This window comes from Centruroides vittatus, unplaced genomic scaffold (genome assembly GCF_030686945.1).
Source record: "Centruroides vittatus isolate TY-2023 unplaced genomic scaffold, ASM3068694v2 contig_482, whole genome shotgun sequence".
NCBI lineage: Eukaryota > Metazoa > Arthropoda > Arachnida > Scorpiones > Buthidae > Centruroides > Centruroides vittatus.
In genome coordinates this window covers 1922134-1947391 of record NW_027122272.1, presented here as the reverse complement: position 1 = coordinate 1947391, position 25258 = coordinate 1922134, and the positions used below count along the sequence as shown (strand labels likewise).

Below are 25258 nucleotides of genomic sequence, written 5' to 3'. Positions count from 1 at the left end.
GTATACATGTTGAACATTGTAAAAATCATAGTTGAATACATATATGAATATATATGTATTCAACTATGAATTTTAATGTTTCTCCCTTGTATAATGCTGACAACCTCCTCTCTTATTTTTCCTTATATAGGCTTATATATATTAGAATTTAATATAAAAAAATCTCTCTCAAAATCATTATTGATTTTACGATAAAATAAGAATCAATTTAGGCTATTTTTTACGATAAAATGAAAATAGTTTAAAAGAACTCAATGTCATATATTAATCCGAGCTGAAGAAATCATTGCTTTAAAATCGATTCTATAATATTTATAAATCTTAGAAACAGTGTGATTTCATCAGTTTATGCAATGCTAAATAATAATAATAAAAAAAAGGGAAAAAAACTTTTAATTTTGTACGAATTTAAATATATCCCTCGTCAAGCTATGTAAAATGAGATGAGACTATATAAAAAAGTATAATATGTTACTTCCATCTTAATTAAGATTATAAGTGCTTAATATTTTCATACTTGTAATATGATACTTCTGTGACATGTCAATGGAACAACTTCTGAAGTACTTGCACGTGTGGTCTATCGTCAGTTCTTATAAATATATATAATTTAATTCGATAAAGCTATAATATTTTAATAATCGATAATATTTGGCAATGTTGTATAAAAATTATTATCCTTATATTGAAAAAAGTCATTGTCTCGAAGGAATTAAAAAGAACAATTTTAAAATATTTATGAAAAAACTTTATAGTTTTAAAAATAAATTTAAACTGAATTTATTATTATGAATTTTTAAAAGACGAAAAGAATTTATAAATAAAGTTAATGATTCAATTAAAAGAATTTTAAAAATTAATTAAAAAGGTAAAATTACAGATTTATTATGCAAAATAGATAATTAAATAAAATAAGTTTTAAAGCAAATAATTTTGCACCGAATAAAATACTGTATATAAGAATAATTTAAATTTTACAAATAAGTTTGTTGTTAATACAAAATTTTAAACACACGAACGAGAATCTCATCAATCATCAAACTATTTGAGAAGGAAATGCATAGTAAACATTGAAACTTATAATAATTAATAAAAATTTATAGTTTTTTCTGATATACAGTATTAATTATTACAAATTTACAAAGGTTTTAGAATAATTATAAAAACTGGGAATAAAATTAGTATTGTTTATTATTAAAAATTTCACTCTATTTTTAAGAAAAAGATAAGGAAAACCAATTGATACAAAATGGATATCTGACATTAGGATAACGGAGAATTTAATTTAACAAAATTGGAAATATCTGTTATCTCTTCGATATATTTCTAGAAATATAAATTATTGTATTTAAATAATTCTTGAAGATATCTGTCGACTGCATATTTTCGTCAAAGTAACAAGATAAATTGGAAAACTTTCCTATTATATTTTGAGTGTAATACAGACTTTATTAATAATTAATTAATTTGAATTATTTTATTTATTTTAGCCGAATAAAAAATAATTTTAATATCGTTTTAAAAATTATATAACAATTATCATATTACTTTTAACAGTGTATCATCAATGTTAATTGTTATAAATAGTAAGTACCTGTTATCATTAATATCAGAATTTTTATTATTTGTTTCAATAAATTAAAAGTTTACTCTATAGGGAGCTGGAATACAATAAATTTTAATATTTATAGTTGTAAATGTCAATATATTATAAATATATTCAATTAATATTAATTTTTCTAAGCAAAGAAAAATGATATATATTTTGAAAAATTTGTTAAATTATATAAAATAATGACATTTAAAGATTTTAAATATATTTTTTATGAGTCTTAAGAGATAAAAATAGTTTAAAAATTTAATTTTATATAATTTCTAGTTAACATCTCTTCAACAAATTCATATTATTTCGCAATGTTTAGCAGATATTTTTATTTAGTTTTTTAAATTATAAACTATTTAAAATAGCATGTTGATTACTCTAAATACATTTTAAAATATGTAAATCTTAAACAGAATTATTTATATCTAAAATTAATTTAAATAGAATTTAAAATTGCAAATTTCGAGCCATTTAATATAAGAACAAAGAACGATCAATATTAAAATAACCATTAAAAATACGTATAATTAGTTCATTTAATTGAATGAATTTTAAATCAATTTTAACATAATTTAAATATTAAATGTTTATAAACGTTTGAAATTTATAGAAAAGTGATCTGAAAAGTGTATATTATATTTCATTTTTGTTATTTAATACTTCAATTGAGAGAATGCAGACAAAAAGCTTAATGTGGAACAGCTTTAAATATGCGACAATTCATTAAAATATGGACTGACAGCTATTAAAACTTATGCAAAATTCTATATGTAAATGGATTAATTCAAAAATTTTTTCCAAGAAAATTCGCCGAAGTTATATAGGAAAATTATATGTGCAAATTAATAAAAATCCTATTAGTGCATAGGATTTCTTGTATGTGTTTATTAATTTTCATTATTATCAGTAAAAAGATAGAGTTAATCACAATTTCTGGATCATATGATGACTAACATATTCTAAAATCGATGATATAAATGTCTATTTTCAGGAAAATTAACAATGACAAAAAAAGTGAAATGTTATATTTTCGACAAAAAAAGAAAGTAATATATGCTGTAAAAGGATGTAAATAGACAGATATTGTAACGTTAAGAAAAATATCACTCCTTAAAAATCTAAAGATAAATATTGGTTCAATTCTGTCCTCGAAATTAACGTCAATTCCAAGAATCGTCTATGTATTCTTGTTTGGAATGATAATTTACGATATGTTTAAAAGTCGTCATGACGTCATTTATATAAAATATAGATTTGCAATCGTGAGAATTTTACTGATTAACCTTAATAAAAGATATATATTTCAACTCTTTCAATCTTCACTCATTAAATGTAATAAATAGTAAACGTCGAACTTAAATTTTATACGTTATAAATACAGTTTTATAATTATATTATTGTGTATTAAATATTGATATTTATAATTAATCTTTATTTTGAAATTTACGAACTTATAAGGTATAATATAGCTTGTTTTCATGCTTACAAGTATATTTGAGGTGTGATATAACATCTAAATAAAAGTACAAGGCATTATAATATATAATATTAATAAAATAAACAATTACATTTATAAATACGTTATTCACACTATAAAATATTTTAAAAATTTCTATAAGAATAATTTAATATGAGTAGCAATTATTTATGTTTCCAGAATTTATTTATTATTATTTATAATGCACTTTTTCCCCTGTAAGACAGACAATGAATTGAATATGATTTTTAAATAAACAAATATATAATGAGCGAAAATAAAATTTAATATAATATGAAATAAATTTTATTAAATTCTTTTAATTTAATATTTTAATTTAAATGGCAACTTGACAAATTAATCAAATTAATAATTTAGCTAAACTGTAACACTACAACTAGTAAATATATCGCAAAATAGAAAATAATAATTGCAGCACATTTATATTCTAGACTTTAAATAAAAGTTTCAATTTAATATTCATTATCAATTCTTTATGTTTTGAATTTAATACAATATTGTAATCCTAACCAACGATACTCTAATAAGAAATATGTGAAATGCTGATTGCAAGTAACTCCAACAAACTCTTAATAATATAACAGTAGTTGTTAAGGACTTAATTAATTAGTTTAGTAAATATTAATAATGGAATAAGCCTTATTAATGTGTATTTGTATGTGTGAGTGTGTGTTACTTTATCTATGTACTGTACAGTATATATAGATAAAGAATCATAATAAAATATCAGATTTGATGATAAAATAAATTTGTTTTCAATATTTAAACAAATACAAATATATATTTTCCTAAATTTATTAATATGAGAACTATATATAAAGTTATCTATCAAACTGATTATATTCATCCACGCAAATCACACCCAACAATAATCAATTATACAATACTTATATTGTTCGTACAATTTTTAAGTAATCAAATATCACGCATCATTATTTTTTCATTAACTCGTTTCAACAAATATTTCTTTTTAATTATATAAAGTAACGAAGAATATTTTAATTTAATTTTACAATTTACTTGTTTTTTTTAAACGTATACAATGCTTATGGAAAATAGTGATGAAATGAAAAGATGTAAAAAACTAAACAGTTTTCGATTTAATTTCGAGTCTGTTGACTGAAAAGAAAATTGTTATGATTTTCTGTTGTTTTTCTGCTTCAAATAAATTCTTTGAAATTTTCCACACGATTTTAAAGCAACTGAAATGTTAGAAAGTAACTTATATTCCAAAGTCTATTATGCAAATAAATTTATGTACGGATGAAAAATAGTTTGATCTTTTCTAGAAAATAACCAAATCATAGAATTTTAATGAAATATCCTTAACTGAAACGTCTATAACCGTAGGAAAAAGGTAAAAAAAAATATTTGCTAATATTAAGCGAACGTTTATCCTTTAAATTAAATATTTGATAAAAATGCAGTTATCTTATTAAAAATATGATTTAAACTTGTATTTTTTTAAAATAATAACTGGAAATATTATATTACAATCAAACTTCCGATAACGGCCTTCTACTAACAACATTTACCGGTAAATGGCGGCATTTTTTTTTTTGTTTTTTTAAACGAACAGAAATGCATAACCTCCGAACAACAACCATTTTTTGTTTCTGTAAGTGGCCGTTGTTCGGAGTTTTGACTGTATTTAATATATTATTAAAAAATAGTCTGTATGAAACGATTTTGAGAATTATAGTTAATATTTTTAAACAATGATTTGTTATTTATTATAGATAAATTATTAATGTGTAAATTATTAATATATATAATGTTAGTTTAGAGCTATTTGATATAAATAAGATATAACTTACTTGTAATATTATGTCTATATGCAATAAAATTAAATTACAAAATTCTTATTACTAATTAATGAAAATTACTTTATCAATCCGTTTCGTCAATTTTCATTTTTTCAAAAATACAAGAAAACCTTGCAATTGAAAGTGAAGTTGTTCTGTGTATGACAACGTAAGTTACCTCTTCAGTGTTCTTTTGATAATAAATTATTGTATATCAACATTATTTTTTCCATTTTAAGCCATGCCCATGGCTGAACACACGGATATGAGTCAAAATAATATCACACCCATGGATTCAGTCAGGCTAACAATGGAGTGCTTGGATGGTGAAGGACGGGGCTCAATATATACAGGACAAATTATATTGGAAATATTCCTGGAATTGCTCGCCCGGATTCAATCCGGGGTCCCCCAGAGAGGGAAACCGATGCCTCAACCGCTTCAGCCATTGGTTATAGACATCCTTTTACTTAAACGATACCTTAAATTTTCTTTGTATAAAAATATACATATTTCTTAAACATAAATTTGATAAGTCTATATTTTACAGTAAAAAAATAATTAATAAAGTTCAAATATTTACGGTTAGTTAAAGGTTTCTATATTATTCAACGTCTCACATCAAATTTGGCATGAATATTCTTCAACACCTTAGAAAAGATACCGTGGGGTTCCCATCCCCGACCACCCCTAAATATCCCCTTCCTTCTTAACTTAAACTCGAGCAATTTTTTTTTTTTTTTTTTTTTGGTGTGTGTTTTGCGGTTTCATTGTTGTAAATACTCGGGCCAATATATGTACATTTTAGTTACTAAGACCATTGTTTTTATGACCCTCTCCCAACCCAACTTCACCAATCCCACACCTCTTCAAAGGTGGAACAATGCCGGGAATATGCAGCTAGTGTTATATAAAAATAAACTGTAACGCTTATCGACTCTAATATGTGAAACTCATAATTGTTATTTGGTTGTTACAGTAAAAGTTAAAAAAAATTCTTAATATTTGAGTAATTAAGTAATTTAATTTATTATATTCGTCACGAATTACAAATACAGTTCAGTATTTCGATTCAATTACAATAATAACACTTTAAAGATAGAGTGCATAATTTAATGCTGGATAACTGTTAGGACTATTTAGAATTGTATGAGATAGGTGAAAATTAGATTTTCTACGAATAAGGAGATAATTTCGTTTGAAATAAATCAGAAAGGGCTTATAATAAAAGAAAAATCTTCGAATTAGCACGAATCACGTAACAGCATCCTTCAAATTATTCGAAAAATTCATTTATTCCGTTCCTAACAAAGTCCTTTACGAATCATATTAATATTGGAATTTATTATAACAATTTTAAAAATAATTTCCAGTTATTACAGACTGTACTGTACATTAGCATATAAATATTTTTAAAAAGTTATTTATGTGGTTGAATACTAAACTGAATGGCAAAAGAGTCAATGTGTGATTCTTATAAACAGTAATATTTGAATTATTTATGAATGAACTTTATGCCTTCTTTTCTTCTTATCGTTTGATAAGAAAAGAAGAAGAAAAATGGACGAAGTTTATTTTTATAGCATTCAAGCTGTTGATAGGGGTTTATGCATTGTTCTTTATTGTTTTCTTGCTCTTTATAAACTTTTAGAATGTAGAATTTCAAATGATAAGAATTTAAGATATGTTACAAGTCAGAGAATTTACTAAATGACTTTTATGTATGTTATATCTTAAATTGCAATTTTCAGCATATTTCATTATTTCGTTTAAGAGAATTGCTTATCGTTATTGTACCATTGTGTTATCAGAAGGATTCGTAATCGATTTTTTTTTATTTATACTTCACTATTTGATACCAGTTACTATTACTAACGATTCTGGCGAACATTTCATCCCTGACGTTTCTTTGACGTAAAATGATACTAAATGTATAGACCTACTTTTAAAAAATGTCGTAAAATGTTTAAACTAATCAATAATTTCAATTTTGAATTTTTTTTATATATATAAAACAATCAATTTTTCTATAATAAGAGAGAAATAAATCGTATTATCGACAGGTAATAAATCGATTATTAAAGAAGCTGCTACTAAATCGGTACATTGCACTCGCAATTCTTAAATATCGATCTATATAACGCATATAAATCTTAAAATTTATGATCTGTAATTCGTCTCATTAATCTAATGTTGGGATCCAAAAAATGATGCCAGAAGATTTATAATAACAAAAAAAGAAACAATAATAAAAGAGAAATTTTTTGTAGACATCGAACATAATTTCACTTATTTTGAAGATTTTTAAAATTATTTGTCGCCTATCTTTGAAAGCTGATAGAGCAATAAATTCTGGCATTTACTAGGATTAAAACGTCACTTAATTTTCGTCTTTAAGGAGGAAAATAGATATTTAATTTAAAATATTATTTTCCGGGAATTTATTTTCTTAACGAAGGTGTCATTATTTTTATATATATATTCTTCTTAGCAATTCGATTTCTATTCGTAAATTTTTAATAAAAAAAATTAATTATAATATTGAATAAAATAGAATTTAAACAAAGCTTTATATTATGAGATGTAAACAGAAAATTTTTAAAGTTTAAGTCGTGTATCAACTAAAAGATTTAATTATATTTACAATTTACTTGAAATATTTTAATTAAAATTTAAATGTTTAGAATAAATAATAATTTTTATACAATATAACATGAAATAAATTCTTCACGTAGTTTAATATTGTACAAAGAATTTATTTATTTATTATTTTTTCCAACACTTCTTTATATTTATTTTATTTATTTCACACAAATCATTATTATTACAAGTTACCAATAACAATTATAAGTACATTTATTAATTACAATAGTATTATCTAAACATTTAAAATTGCTTTCATAAAGGAAAAGACCTGTTATAGAGGTGATATAAAATAATTTAGTAGACAAATTATTTACTTTTCTACTGTTAACAGATATTAAGATAACATTTTTACTAAATCTATTGTAGGAATAAATAAAGAAAAACAAGAATCTTGTTATCAAATTCAAAAATAATTTAGTTTAGTTTAATTTAACTTAGTTGAATTAACGCAAAAATTAGTTTATAACCTGTACAATTATTCAAAACCTTTTCACTAACAAAGAAATCAAATATCTTTATTATAAAATTTATATTTTCTATAGCTAAATATTCGTACATATCTTTTTCTGACAGAAATAATATCACACGAAATTTATTTGTAATAGAAAATTAAAATAAAACATATTTAATATCAATTTTTTTTGAAAAGTTATATAATAAGTTCAGATAAATATTTTATTGTTGTTACTTAATTTTAAAGTATGCTTTTATGTTAAACAATCGAGAACGTTGTTCAATGACTCTTCAGGGACACACCTCGTAAATATTTATATTTTATTTTAATTTTTATTAAATTTAATTAGTTTGTACTAACAAATTTATAGTATAAACATTTTTAAAATTGAAAAACCAATATAATTTTCTTTATCAACAGAATTAAAAGCGTATTTTTTAATCTAGATTTTAATATGAAATCACTCATGCAGGTACTAACTTCGTTTGAAGTATTAATAATTTATGAAATTTACTTGAAAATTATTTCCATTAATTTTTTGAATATTATTAACGTGAAGTTTATAGGAATCATTGTGAAAAATCATACAATTATTATAAATTCGTATTGTTACATGATACAATATTAAAAAATAAAATAAAATGCGCGTATAAAGTTGGTACTTTCAAGATTTAAGTAAAAATGTTTTAAAAACACTCTCCATTCAGGAAATATTTTAGAAATTTTATGGAAATTTAATCAATATGCAAACTAAAAGTTCATTCACCTGCATATAAGTTTATGAAACTATCAGAATATTTGAAAGCAAAAATAGACGGGCTTTTATGAGATTACAAGCTTAGAGATTACACTTATGTGCGAGGTACTGCTGTAGAAAAACACATCTAAACGTAAGAATATATTTTATAATAATAAAAATATCCAAATATAAATGCTTTTAAAAAGCAAACATAAACGTTTCATATAACGCTTCGTATATAAATAAACGTAGAATATCATATTAAATGTTTTACATTTAGGCCCACCTAACTATTTCCTATTAGAATTAATTAAATATTTTTCCTTTTAACACAAATATTGATTTCATCAGGTCATTTATCAAATACTTTTTACAGGTAATGAATGTTATATATAACGATCACTCGAGAATTAACTATTTTTACAGTAGAAGTAGAATTTTCAGAATAAATGTTTACGTATATAATGCATATAATATTTGTAAAATTTTTACTTTTTCGATGAATCGAAATGATTTTAAAGCGTTAATGAGAAGAAACTGAAATGATGGATGAGTAAAAGAGCAAACAAGCCAAAAGAAACATTCGAGAGGAATAGAAAATTGGCGCAAAAATGAACGAATTTTAACATAGACCAAGGCTTGTTAAACATTTTCAATTCGCGAATCCCCTTTTACCCGAGAAAACTTTACGCGACCCACGTTTTACAGGTACGTAAAATAGGTAATATATACAAATAAAATCACAGAACGATTTTTTCCAAAACGGTTCTATGATATATTATTTTACAATTTATTACCATTTAACAAAGACAAAAGTAAATCTGCGTACTGAGATGATGCGCTTATTTATTTTTACATAAAGAATTAAATCTTGGCTGGATATTTGATACTGCAGAACGCAAGATATCTTCAACCATTTTTCAGAATTGACCAACATTTTGGTTTTATAATCGTCGCATAAATACGTAGTACAAAATTTTGCAGTTGTCAAATTTTTCGCGACCCCTTTTGGGTTCGCAATTCACAGTTTAAGAAGCCCTGACATGATACAATGATACTAGTTTATTGAGACATACGGTTTATTCTGGTCAACTTATTTCCAACACACCAATAATTTTTCACTCCTAAGGGAAAACTCGTATCGTAAGTGATCGTTACTTTCCAGATGTATACCAAATGTCTAATAATTTATTATTTTCTCATATAATTTCATAAATTATTTTGCTTACAGTCGATAGAGCTATTCGAGTTGGTAAATATCTTAATTAAGTATAGAATAACATAAATATAAACTTCCTACGTACGAACGAAAATGAGATATCTTCTACAAGTTATTTATATTGAGGAGTAAAATGAACGGAATATTAAAATGATATTTAAAAAAAAAACACATGAAAAATTATTATCGACAGATTTACTTAAAGTATGTAAATTTTTAAAATAAAGAGATAACGACAAATCATATTTTTAAAAGATAAAGTAATATTTATGCTTTCACCTTAACACGCGACCTACTATCCCACTTCTTAATTTCTAATGTTGACTTTGGCCATTACTCTAGTTTTCCTACAAAATCAGTCGAGCTTTGCTAACAAGGATATCCTGGTTGTTTATTATGAAATCACAAATCATTTCTAATTGTAGAAGTTACAGAAGAATTTGATAATTAACGATTTGATATTTCTCGCTTTTACTCATTGATAATGGGTTTCATATAGTTTTTTGAATTAAAATACGGATTTTAATGTAGAAAACAGGAATTTTTTGATAAAATGAAATTTATAGAAAGCAATGTTGTTAATGCTCTAAACTTACAGGAAATAAGAAACTTCAATTTTATATATTTTCTTTATATTCAATAAAAACGATGAAATAAATAATGAATATAAAATTAATATTAAAGCTACGCGGCATTTTGTATTTTTAAATAAAGAATTTTATTAAATTTATCACAAAACTAACCTTCGGAGGCACCAAAGCTCTTCTTCTATGCAAAGCAGATACTGGAGGACCTTCTTCAACTTCCTCTTGTTCACTCTCTTCATCTTCACACGAAGATAATTTCTTAAAAACATTCGAACTTTCTTGTTCCTGTAATAAACAAAGATAACGTGTTTACTGTAGAAAAATCAAGAAAAATTAGCATAATTTCTCTTTCGAGTATTGTTATCCGTATGAATTACCTTTATTTAAATGGAGCAATTGGAAAAAAAATATCATCAAACAAGAATTTATAAAGAAGTATTCAATCAAAGAAGCAAAGAGAATATTTGTTCAGTAATAGTTATTGTTACTAGGATACTTAACTTTTCAAGAGTAACTGTAATTAACGTAAACTGAAGTAGCACTTCTGGTTGTCACTCGACATGATTGAAAATGTAATATATAGGATAAAGAATTTTTCACAAATATTAAATCTTTAAACTGTAAATTATTATGACCTTGTAGAAATATTCACTCTAAATAATTAATTATGTTGTTATTTTTAGGCATTTCTATTAAATAATATTTTAACACTAAGAAAGGAAAAAAATATGTTACAAAACTGATTAAAAGAACTGATAAGAAACTTATTTAATTTGCATCAATTTAAATCACTAGGATGAATAAATCGGTTGTTAAGATGAATAATAACTCGCAGCTGTGACTCTGCCAGCAAATTTACCTAGTAATCCCGGATAACGTATTGAAATTTCTCAGTTCAGGAAGAGTGCTAAGAGTGACGTCACTGAGAATCCTTTGAGGAACTTACAGAAACCTTATATTAATTGAACTGTTCTAACAGGACTAAATGATTTCACTTAAATATATTTCATTACTTTATTTTTATTTAATCTGTTTAATTTAAAATTGTATGATTTTTGTAATGATTTTCGAAATTATAATTGGCAAGTATTTTCATATTAAATAATGTACCATTTCTTTAAAGTATAAAATATAATCTTTTGGAAAATATTTAATGTTTACATAAATATTAATAAACAAAACAGAATTATTAACGCAAGATTTATAATTTTTTAATATTTTTAATATTTAGACATTTAAAGTTGTGAACCTGCAAGGAAGAATGTTTATTGGTTTTATTCGTATATGATAACACGACAGATGGGTGATGCCTCCCGGGATGTTTGTTATGGGAAACTAGCCCCCATTTTGGTGCTACAAACATAAAGAAAACCCGGAAAACACCCGTAGCTATCCCATTGGAAAGGCGCACACCCTCAACAAACTTTCAGTGTTCAACAAACAGCGTTCAGTGGTTTTCATCCCTCGGCCACTAGTGACCCTCGAAGAATGTTTAACTTACAAATAATGTATGTAATAAAACGTATTAGATTACATATTATATATATTACATAAAGTGACCAGGCGTCCCGTTTTGAACGGGACAGTTTCATTTTAAAACATTATGTCCCAGTATCTCCGTGAATGCCTTCGAAACAGACATTACTCTCATTTCTATCAGGAAACTTTTATAAAATTTTGTTTTATAGAAACTTCTGAATTCACTTTACTGGATGAACATGGTATCAATTAAAGGTTAAATGAATGGAACAACAGAACATTGTAGAATTTACATCTTTAATTATTTTAGAAACGATAACATGAATCATAAAAACCGGCACAGATTGTTGAGGTTTATCGAGAACAAATCCGTCGGTGAAAAGAGTATTTTCGTTATTATATTAATGGAATATGGGTTTCAGAGTGGGGAAAAAAAAGCTGTTAAACCTGCGTAAACTGGAATCTCATGGTACCGGATATTTTTCCGGTTTGGCAGGTTTCCGTTTTGAACAGCACTGGCGCATTATAGCTTCGTGTGATCCATCAAATTTGAATTAAGAGGCATCGTGTACAGTGTTGACTTCAGACATTTCTCTTCGGAGGAATTTTTTTCAGGAAATGTTTTTTTATAAAAGATTGGTTTGGTGCCCCTTGTTTGTGGGGACCCCAAGCAATTGCCCTTTTTTGCCCATAAGGTAACGCGCCACAGTTGAACAAGTCTTTTTTTTAACAGAAAATCGCTCCGTTCCGAAATTTTTTTTTCCGTTTATGCAGGTTTCTGTTTTATTCGGGTTCCGTTTTGGACAGGTTTTACTGTATTAGTATTATATTTTTCATTGATAATCACAAAACTTAATATAAAAGTAAATTGTTTAGAATTTTATAACTTTTTTTACAGTTAGGTATATTAATACAAATTTTAGCAAATGACAAATATACATTTAAATGGTGTTACTTGTAATTAATAAGACAACTTTTTGTTCTATGAAATAATTTTGTGTGTTATTATGTTTATTATGTTATGTAATATTTAGTACTTAATTAATATAATAATGTAAAAACCTAAATATGTTTGTTAATAATATAATAAAGTAAATTGTTCTTTCTCTTTCGAGGGTGTCTATATATATATATATATATATATATATATAGGAATTATATTTAATATACGTATAATTCTTAAAGTAATTCAAATTAAAAAAATAACTTTTAAGAGATTATAAATAGTTCTTTTTAAGTTTATTTTTTAATATTATTTTTCCAATCTTTACATCAATCTTTCTAATTGAAAAAAACATTTAGAAAAAAGTAAATTAGCATTTATATATCAAGATTTATATCATCATTACATTTCTTAATTTTACTTTCTTCATTATCAAACTGCCTTCATTCTAATATATTTATTCAAATAATTTTCTATGTTGCATATTAAAAATACTTTATCGATGTTTCGTCTTCTTTTTGTAAAATTAATATTTGTCTTTGAAAAATATATTTACAACGAGTTAGTTGAATTGATGTTCTAAGTCATTTAACAAATACTAGTTCAATACAAGAATAACAAGCTCATCCTTTATATTTAATAGTCAAAGCGAAATAAATATCTTGGATTTATTTTAAAAAATAAATAACATTTACATATAAGCATGCAATTACATGTAATTTGTAGTTTAGGTGAAGAAAAGTGTTCGTTTCCTTCTATGATTAGCACTCATTTGTTTGCACATGTTTTCCATACCACCTGCCAAACTGGACCGGATAGAGTCATGATTTTTTTAGTTATAATAGCAAAGAAATCGGGGCAAATGATCCAACATCTCGTTGAAAGGTACCAATTAAGGAACCAGTGAAGATTTATTTTCGAACACGATCCCTGTTGGGTGCCTCAACACAGTTTTGCTCGAAATAGTCTCGATGTGTTAATGACCTCTGAATGTTTCCTAATCCTTCTTATTCTTTAATGACAATTTGTCTTAATAACGAATAAGGTTTGTCTTGTCTCGGTCCCAGTTTTCTTAGAAACGCTTGATGAGCAACATAAATCCATAACATTGATAGACTCTGTTAAAATAGGACACGGTATATTTAATCTATAGAAGAAATATCATATGGGCTGACACAATAACGTACAGTTTTGGTTTACTTCATTACTCCAGCTAAAGAAATCATTAAAACTATAAATGATTGTACAAAAAAGTCGGTAAAATATCGAAGAAAACTATCTAGAGTAACAAACTGTACTCTGTAGAATGTGTTAAAAGCTTTCAAAAACAATTACATTTTCATAAAAGTTCTTTAAAAAGTTGAAACATTTTTATAACGAAAAGGCTAAAAAATCTATTTTCATATTCAAATTAAATTTTAGAACACTATAATACAAAAACAATCGTATATTTAAGTTCAAAGATTGCAAATAGAGTTTCATAAAATTTAAAAAAGTAAAATAAAGTCTTAAGAGAGTAGTTAAAGACAAATGATTCGGAAAATGATACAAAGTGAATGACCAGTAAAACAATATTTAGAAAGTTAACATTGAAAATTATGGCGATGTTTTTATATTTGTCTGAAATAATTATTTTTAACATCAATACGTAAATCTAGTCTAAATACTTTTTAATACGTGCAAAACAAACTTTTCTATATCTTATATTTTATAGCCTAATTTATTAATATATTATCAATTAATATCATGATCAATAACGTCGAACGGCCAAATGGTGGAGCGCTTAAGGCGTCATCCTACTATCCTGGAGGTAATTTGGTCCGTGTTAATAAATTTTTAAGAGTTCTTTAACCAGGATATTTTGGTCTTCATCTCTTAGTCGAATTCATGAAAGACTTACAAAACAGATTGTCTTAATGCCGGTAGTCTTTTGTCTTTTGTAATTCATATCCGAAAGAAGGAATTTTCTGTCTTCAAAATTAAAAAAATAATAATAATAAATTCTTTGTAAAAAATATCGGTGATGTTATCCAACAGTTTAAATAAATTAAATATAAATTTATACTTAATATAAACAAATAATAGCATTTTTATCAGCATTAATTCGATTTAAAAAGAAATATAACCTTAAATAAATACAAATAAATATCAATTGGATAATATTGATAGTAATATGTACGTTCAAAAAAATTTAAAAATCCAATATTTGTAGAATATTATTTACTTCATAAGCTGCTGATGTGGAATAACAATGGATATATTTTAATTTTATATATATATTTCTTCTGATAATTAATATAAGTTTATATCTAAACAAAATATTAAATTTCTTTTTGAAAATCTGACTATAATTACTATACAAATTACTCTTAATTTTTATTATATTTCACATATTGAAAATCTTGCTCGATTTCTAAACTTTATTAGCATGGATTTTTGTGGTTACAAATTTATTAATAATTTAGTCCGAACAAAGATGCAAATATAAACTAAATAATGTTACAGATTTCAGTATTTTATTAAAAATCCGTTAAAAATTTTAAATTTTTACAGATTATACTCTGCAGTTAGATGAATTTTTTTAAATGTAACTTGCTGGATAAGTTTGTTTATTCTTTTCCTTACAGAAACTTAAGATAGATATACTAGAGATGGACGAATGCTATCCGCTAATACTCGAATACTAGAAAGTATTAAAGATCTCGAATATTGTCTCGATAAGAAATACACGCGAATAATACGAATGCCATCAATATTGCTCAGTATACGTGAAGTTACTGTGAAGTACTCAAAGGGGAACTAACTCAAATGTTAAAAATATTTGAATAATTAATAAGCACCTTTTATTAACACGTGCACGACGATTGTATTTCGGATGGTCCGATAAATCATATTTGCCATCATAAAGGCAACGTTTTGAAGTTCGAACAAATACATTATAACTTCTTTTTTTTGCGTGTGTGTCAATAATATCTCCATTGTATCTACCACAGTGTTTCTTCAGAATCTCTGGTTTCATTTGTGACAAGAATAGAAACCAAATAGACCCTCAACGTTTTCGAATTCTTGTTTTCTTAAATAAAACACTGCATTAGATGAAAATGAGAACAATTATTTGTTAATCTAGTGTAGTTGGAAATCTTTAAATCAAAGTCAATCTTAAAAGTTTGAAGTTTCATTTCTTAAAAATTTAGTAAATTGTTAGTTTATTTTACTTTGTTAATATCTTACAATAAAATAAACAATTTATTTAATACTTATTACTTAACTAAATAAGTTATATAAGGTAATCAAGTTCACAAATTATTCGTGATATTCGAGATCTGGTTAATATTCGAATTCGAGAAAAGTGATATTCTCCCATACTAATTATGAAAACGTCATTAAGAATATTCGAGGCATTAATAATTAAGGACAACTTTTGTTTATTTCATTTTAAATATGCACAGAAATAACTTAGTAATTGCCCATTCGTTATTGAGAATTCTTCGTAGACGAGTTCAATAACTTGTCTACGCTTTTCTATGGATGATGATAAAAAATAATTTCATTATTATTACATTTATTTCTTAACACAAAAAAAAGCTACATTTAAAGTAAAAATAATTTATTATTAGTGCTTTTAAATTATCCTTTTTTATTAAAATATATTCTATCGATTCTTTTTAAGACAAGAAGAAATATTTTATAAAGTTTTAAAGAATTTGAATATACAAATTACTATGAATTTAATCATGATTAATCATTTATTACTTATCTTGTTAAACGTTTTAGTCTAATAATAAATAAATGTTCTTAATTTTAATAAAACTCATGTAATCGATAAAACTTGTTTATATTTTAATTTTTTTATACGTTAAACTGGAATTTTTATCGATCGACAGAAAAGAATACCGAAATGTGGAGCGCGTAACGTGATCTTGAGGATGTACAAAGCGTGACATAAAAAGCACGTGACTATTCAATTTCGACGTCACGTCACTTCCATGTTTTTCTGATACGTCATGATTTGAAAACAGGATTTTCTGATACGTTGTGCTACTACATTATTAATGCTACTTGCATTTCTTGAATTACGGAAACAATAGTAGTACATGTCAAAAATGGATTGGATGATACTGAAACTACGGCATATATAATACTGTATTGTAAAATATAGTAATTAATTATATCAAATAAATTAACTTATTTTTATTCTTTTAATGATATTCTCAGACCTTGTACTAAAAGTAATAAACAGTATTAAAACCATAGATGAAGATCATCATAGTCCTTCATTATCCAGTATTTACAGAAAAATAAGATGATTTGACCAAGATTAACACAAATCTGATAAGCTTTTTTTAAGGTTAAAGCACTTTATTATCATCTGTCCTTCAAACTTTTTTTCCTTAAAATTAATTTAAAACATAATTGTTAATACGAAAAAACAGCTTTTTTATTATTTAAATTATTTTTATTGAATGTTTAAAAAAACTGGCACTCTTGTGATAAACAAGAATCTTTACTCTTTTTGTCTGCTCATCAAAATCGAATTTTATCTTTAATTATAAAAGGTATTCCTTTTTTTTAGGTTTCTTGAGAGAAATATTGACAAGTTAAAAGCGAGTTAGTTTTTCAAACAAGAAATCAGAACATTAACTGTATAACGTTGGCGTGTTTACTCGAATTAAATATACTCAAAGTGTGTTTTTGGCATCTTTAATGATTTTCAATCAAAATCTTATGTCAGTGGCAGCATTACCAGAATTTAATTAAATCTGATATCGTTGGAATTAATGTTGACCTTAAAGATATACACATAACTTTAATGTCAAGAGCTATGTTTATTTAATTCTACGCTAAAAATTAAGTATGCATGTCAAAAGAAAAATACCATAATACTTTATATAAAAATATGAATGGTTGAGTACACATATTCTACTTTTATGAGAATTTATGAATGCACATGAATGAAATTACTAACCATCAAGAGTGAAACTAAAACTTTATTAATAAAGTAGAATAAATATTTGTAATTTAGTATATTTACCATAATTTTTGCATAATTTTTAAACATATTTTTATTTTTTTAAATACAAGATTTAAACTTCCGAGTTATTTTAGTCTATTAGAAAAAAAATAAATAAATTTTTAATTAAAGAAAATTGCAATCTTTATCGAATAAATTGATAAAAGATTTATGATAGTGTAGTTTATGTTAAAAAAAATTCCAACAACGAGTTGCTTAACTTTCCCAGCAACATTTAAAAATGCGTATGGCGCCATCTGTTAGATTAAAAATATCGTAACAGATGGCGCCACACGCAATTTTTATATTTTCAATTATTATAAAATGGGGAAAAAAACGTTAATTTTGAGGGTAGTGACGAATTTTATAAAAAAAAAAAAAATTGTAAATGCTAATAACGAGTAAAATCGTCATTAAGTCCTACCGTACTCGAGATATGACACATGCCCCCCTTTATCTCATCCTCTCCACCTTTAACCACCAAAATTTAATAGTGTCAATTCCCCTAATACATAAATCCCCCTGCAAAATTTCAGAAATTTTCAACAAAAGGCACAGGAGTTGTTAAGCTTCAAATAAAGGGAACAAAATCATGTCTCCTACACATATACTAACATCCATGCATACAGGAAAAAACCCGAATTTTTTGATTTCTCGACGTTTGAAGGTCACCTGAGTCCAAAAATGTAAAAATCTTGAGGGGTCATTGTTTGACCGATCGCTATACTTTCCCTCTGTCATATTATTGAGCCGGAGAAGTAATAATAAAATATAACTGCATTTTATGAAATATTTCACGCGATAAGAAGATTACTAACATCAAAATAGCTCATAAATTGTATTTAAAAAATATCTTTTGAATTTAGAGAAAGATCGAATATTTTACCACAGTTTCATATTATGAGTGTTTATGAGTTATTGGTGAAAGTTACATGCGATTTCACTAGCTATTAAATACATGTTTAGTGTGCAGAATATTATTTTTTAATGAATAAAATTAAATATTAATTTCGGTTTATATTTTATAGAATTCCTTTAAGTGTAATATTGTAAAACAAAAATGTCAAAAAATGTTTAATATATAAAAATATTATTAAAAAAATGTTTATAAATAAGTTTTTAAATTTAAACTATAATTTACACAAAAATTTTGTTTGTTTATTTATTTAGAATTTTCTGAAATGTAAAAATTTTAAGTTATTTTATGCCATTTTGTACAATTTAATTACATGATATGTTTTAAAAAATGTAGATAATAATATTAAATATGTTTTGATCAAAATCTTATAACAACAAGTTACGATTTAAGATTATTCTGTTTTATTCTTAAAAATCTACTGGGATTTACTTGGAATAAACAAGCCATATAAGATTTCACATCTATCACATTATTTCAATACAATTTCTAAATATGTTTATTACCCTCATCTCTGTTTATAAAAGATATTATAAACATCATTAAGGTCATAAGTACTTTATAAACAAATATAGGCCCTATAAATATAATTTATAGGTGACGAATAAAATTATGAACGAAATAATATAAAAAGTAATAAACTTTATTGTTTAAAACTTGAGATAAAAAAAATAAAACAATAATTATTTCAAAACTCACCGCTACTTGTTCGGTACAGTCTTTAGCTAAAGGAGGCATAAAATGAAAGAATCCGCTTATATCGGCATATAATTCGTACACATAATCAGAAAAAGCATCGCAAACGGGACCTGCGACGACCAAAGGTGACAAGGGACGATGCCAAGGGCAACAATCTTCAGCAATCAATTTAAGTTTCCTTAAATCTTCAACATTCATGCCTTAGGCAGGCCAAAGGCCTTAAAGATGACCGAACAGTTTTTATTTATTCGAATTACTACCGGTTTGGTAAATCTCCCGTTGACTCTGGAACAGCTGTGATCGCAACTAGCCAAGTCGACAATCGCTGTGTCGACCTCTAGTGAGAGATAACATGTGATTGGAGGGTTGCCACGTGATTAGAACTACATCCACGCGCACAAACCAAGAATTTATATTGAATTTATAGTTTCAACATGTTTAGAAATAATGCAAGGACATATAATGTTAAGATCTGCCAGTTTATCCTTCGCAATTTTACTTAAATATCATTTTCTTTAGCAGTTTACCGCTTTCTGTTTCTATTATGAAAGTAAAACCATAACAATTTTGAGTAGAGAGAACGTCGAAAATCTGTTGCTCTTCCATTACTTTCTTCCCAGAACATAAATTTCCTCCTATTTAATACGTTCAACTTCAGTAGTTTAAATAAGAAACTCAAATAATAGTGAATAATAAACAATTAATTTGACACTTGATTTCAATATGCACTAATAACAATACATAACAAAACACTAACGCAAAAGAATATCATTTTTAAGTGTCATTTAAACCTTGCTTTTATGCTTTTATGCTTTTACACTTACCTAAATATTCATTTTAAAGTAAATAAACTAATTATCATTAACAAACGTAATCATTTCTTAAACGAAGTTTTTAATTGAAATGCTTAAATTTGATTCCTAATAAATCCACTACGTAAATACGCTTATTAAAGTCGTACAATTAAATTAAAATGATCATTCTCTATTAAATTAAGCAATTAAACGTGCATATATTATATTTAATTACTTAATTAAAATCGACGTTCATAATTTCTTTTTTACAATTATACATTATACCGGTATTTTATATTATTTTAGTGAATTTAGAATTAAATAAAATTGATTTATACCAATTCACATTTAGTTCCTTGTCTTAAATTTTCTTGAATTAAAAAATAATAATAAAACAAAAAATTATTTTATATTTTTGAAATAAAAATTCTCTTTTAAACAAACAACATTATTTAAGAATGTCCCTTGTAGAATTAATAGAATTTTTATTTTCTGAAGGAGTTTATTTTAGTATAAACGGAAGTATTTGCAGTATTATTTATTTTTCATTGCTTTTTTCACAGTTGATGCTATTCTTTTTATGAGGGATTTCTCCTATACCGAAATTTTTAATGGAAAATATTTTTTTAATGGATATTCCATATATCTTTTATAGGAGTTTCCTAACGAGATGTGAGCATGTTCTTTCAAACTATGTCATATAATCGGCTTTTATAATGCACAGAATTTTATGAAGTCACTGAACTTTCATTCTTCTGAAAATATCAGATTTAACAAAGTAAAAATCTATTGTATAGTTACATTTATTTTAAATTTAATAACTCAACTTGTGTTAAATAATGCAATAGAACAACTCATTTGTCTTACAAACTCTTTACAACCAGGAAATATCATCATCATTTATTAAATAACTTGGTAAATCATACAAAGTAATGTTTACAAACAGAAAATAATTTCTGATACGGGGGAGATACAACTGGATAAAGGTGATTGCAGTTATGCAATTTTAATATACATAAGTATAAGTATTAAATAAAACTTAATCGCTATGGTTAACAATAACATATATGGATGCATAGTAACACACAGATTTTAGCAAGAACAGTGTATATAAGAATAGCCAAAATTATCCGAACAAAAGGAGCATTTATATATATTAATTAATTGTAATGAAATTTTTCAAAAATTTTGACAAAGTAATTATATATTTTGTAAAGGCTCTTCTTATTAAGATTATTTAGACTTCTTTTAAAATCAAGCGATGAGTTATAGTTACATATTTGAAGTATTTTATAGGGGTCTCGCAGACTATTGAGTTCTTGACAGTTATAAATGAAATGATATGGTGAGAAGTCTGCAGAATGACAAAGGAAGCAATGAGAACTTGTAAAGTCGATGTAGATATTATTGATGAAAAGAGTATATTTATTTAAACGAAGTTGTATTATTAGACGTTTTATATTTAAACTAATTGGTTGCAACAATAGGATTGAACGGACGGAAATTATAACAAGTCGGTATACCATGGATGGTAGGCGCTTTGATTTAATAAATTTTGATCTTTATTTATTGCTTGAGAAATTGCAGAATTTATTAAAAGTGTATATCCAAATTTCCAATCTTGAATATTATCTTGAAATAATAGCTCCGATACTCCAAATGTATTTAAGATTTTAGTTAACTTATACTGCCATAGATGTTTAAATTTTTGATTTTTACTCTGATTAATATTTTCCTGATGTAGATGGGTTATTATATTATCGTTTTTAAATTTAAGTTTATAGTAAAATTTAATTAGACGTTTCAGTAAGAAAGGGATGAGCCAGATACGATTCACTTCGTGCCGTATAGCGTAGCCTGGGATAGTTCTTTCTAGCTGAAAGAATTTGAATAAATAATAAATATGAAAATACTCCAATTTATAAATATAGTCTAGACTCCAGATCAGGGTTGCATAGTATATCTTAGGGATAATTGTAGAGTTAAATAATTTAATATGGATATTCAGATTGGAAGTTTTTAGCTTAGAACTTACAAGTAGTAAATTACCAATGGCCTGCTTCGCTTTGACTTTCATTTTGTTAAAATGTGCTTTAAATGTTAAATTCCAGTCAAACTTGATTCCCAAGTAATCTATTTCATTCACAGTTTGTAATAGGGAGTTTTCATGGTATATTTTAGTATTTTTTTCAGCTATTTTACAATTATTGCAAAATATCATAACTTTTGTCTTAGACGGGTTTATTGTAAAATATATCGAATGAAAAAATTCATTGAGTTGATTGATTTTCCTTTGTAATGAAATTTTCGTTGGGGCCAGGAGAACAAGATCGTCAGCAAAAAAGGATGTAATGAAAAACTCTATCACCTATTATTATTCATTCCGTCAGTTGATTCGGAGAAAAGATGATCAATGCCTATTAGGTAGAAATTGAATAAATATGGGGAGAGAAAATCACCTTGGAGAATTCCACGAGATAGAGATAATGGTTGAGAGATATTATTGTCTTGTTTTATTCTAATAATATAGTTTGAATATAGTTTTAGAATTGCAGAAGTAAATCGGACACCCGCACCACAGGATTTAAAGTTGTGTATCAATAGTGGAACATATATTGAATCAAATGCTTTCTGAATGTCAACAAAGGCGGCATATACTTTTCTATGTTTTTTTAGAAGGTAGATTTGAACTATCATTAATAGGGTGAAGATTGCTGATTTGGTACCTTTATTTGTAATAAATGCATATTGAAATTCAGCTTCTAATTCCATAGTTTTAGTCCATAGTTGAAATTTGCTTGCAAGAATTGAAGTGAAACATTTCCTTATATTGGATAGCAATGCTATCAGTCTGTAGTTACCGGGAGAGGATTGATCAACTTTTTTATAAATCATCGTGAGAGTGGCTGTATTCCAGGATTCAGGATAGGAGTTCGATTTGTACATACTGTTAAATAGGTTTAGTAATTTTAGTCTGGAGTTATGCGATAACATTTTTAGAAAGTCAGTTGGAATGTTATCGTTACCCGGCGTTGTTTTACTTTTTGCTTTTTTGATAGCTTCATTTAATTCAGTGATATTAAAATCAGAATCTAAAATGTCGTTGTAGAGTTCAGTACAACCAGGAAATATAATTATTAAATTAAACATTAATATCGTGAGTTTTTTTAATATTTAAAAAATCACGATATTAATAAAATTAAAACATGGGAAAGCATAAAAATATTTTAAATTAATTTTATATCATTTATAAAACCTGCCATATTAATTATATTATAAACTACACGCATTAAATTAGTGAAATTTAATTGTTATAATTTAGTATTAAATACACTTCACGAAGAATTTTAGATGAATAATTAAAATGAAATTTAATTAAGGACAATATTTACTAAAAATTATAAAACTAAATTACAATAATTATTTGCTTTTTAATTGTACTCGTGTAAGTCAATTAACTTAATTATTATTAAGTGTATCCTATAAATAAAGAAATACATGTTTAGAAATCTTCTATTTTAAATATTTAATTTATTTTATGTTGAAAATCAAGCTATATATTTGAAAAACATGTTACATATATACTGTAGATATATATGTAACATATATATATACAGTGGAAGTTTTTTAACCCCGCAGCTAAGATATTAGAGTGGTCCGAATTATCGAAAATGATAGATTACCGGAAGTTTTTATATTTTTGCAAAATTCGGTAAGTGACATGCGGTACAGAATGCCGTACAATTTGTACCAGAGCACAGTTACAAAATATATAGCACTCTGGTACACACATTTTATTTACACACGCTCTTTAATCAGTCTGAAGATGATACAGTGAATAACTATACCGTGTTAAGATTAATTGAAAAGTCTACAACTAACATTTACTATGATTCATGTGTCTAATATTTATTTTCCAAACGTGTACTGTATTTCCACCCGGGGTCTTTAGCGCACCATGTGTTCAAACAAATTCCGTTTTGCGGAATTACTATCGGATAATTCCGGATTATTGGGGATTAACGAACTTCTACTGTATATAAATTAATATACATCATGATTATACATCCAAAATAAAATTATATACAACATAACATAAAACATCTAAATGAAAATTTATATACAGTAGATTGTCGTTAGAATGAACTCTTGTAGGACCACCCGTAAGAATTACGTTAACCAATATTATTTAGTACACTAAGTATATAATTCGGATTAGAAAAAATTGACGTTAACAGTTAACCGGGTTTCCCTTAAGTGGAGTTAAGTGTATAGATTTCTGCTTGGACGTCAAAGTGATACTAATCGATAGTTGACGGTAAACGGGTTAAAGCTAACGAGAGTCCACTGCATTTATAATAAATCTAAAGTACCTAACCTATAAACAAAAATAAAAATATAACCGTTCGAAAATTGATAACGGTGTCATAGCTCAGCGTGAAGCTGGTACCATTATGCCATTACCGTTAAAAATATCGTTTAATTGAAGAAAACATTTCCAGAATCAATCAAAATTTTCTACCGAATTTATATTCTTAAATAATTATTTTTTACACATATTTCAATATAATATACTCGCATAATTTCTGCTATATATAATTATATATATACATATTTGCACATATAATATATAATATAATATGCAGTATATACATATTTGCACATAAGTACAATGCATACACAGGATATACAAATGAAATTAAATTCCTTATTGTATTTATTTTTCGAATAATTTTTGTTAAGTTGTACTTATTATTGATAGATGGCGCCATAAGAATTAAATCGTATAAAATTTGAATATAGAAAAATAATAAATATTTAAAACTTTTCTTTCTAGTTTACAATTCAATAATTTTAAATAAACT

At 25.5% G+C, this 25258-nt stretch overlaps 1 protein-coding gene across 3 annotated transcripts in view; it reads right to left on the bottom strand.

The window, feature by feature from the left end:
* Positions 1 to 25258, bottom strand: part of LOC136977911 (myosin-M heavy chain-like) — a 145738-nt gene that overhangs the window by 18771 nt on the left and 101709 nt on the right. For all 3 annotated transcript variants that reach the window (XM_067273505.1, XM_067273507.1, XM_067273506.1), the window contains one exon: positions 10708 to 10836. In XM_067273505.1, the coding sequence (XP_067129606.1) occupies positions 10708 to 10836 (129 nt within the window). The remainder of the gene's footprint in view (positions 1 to 10707; positions 10837 to 25258) is intronic.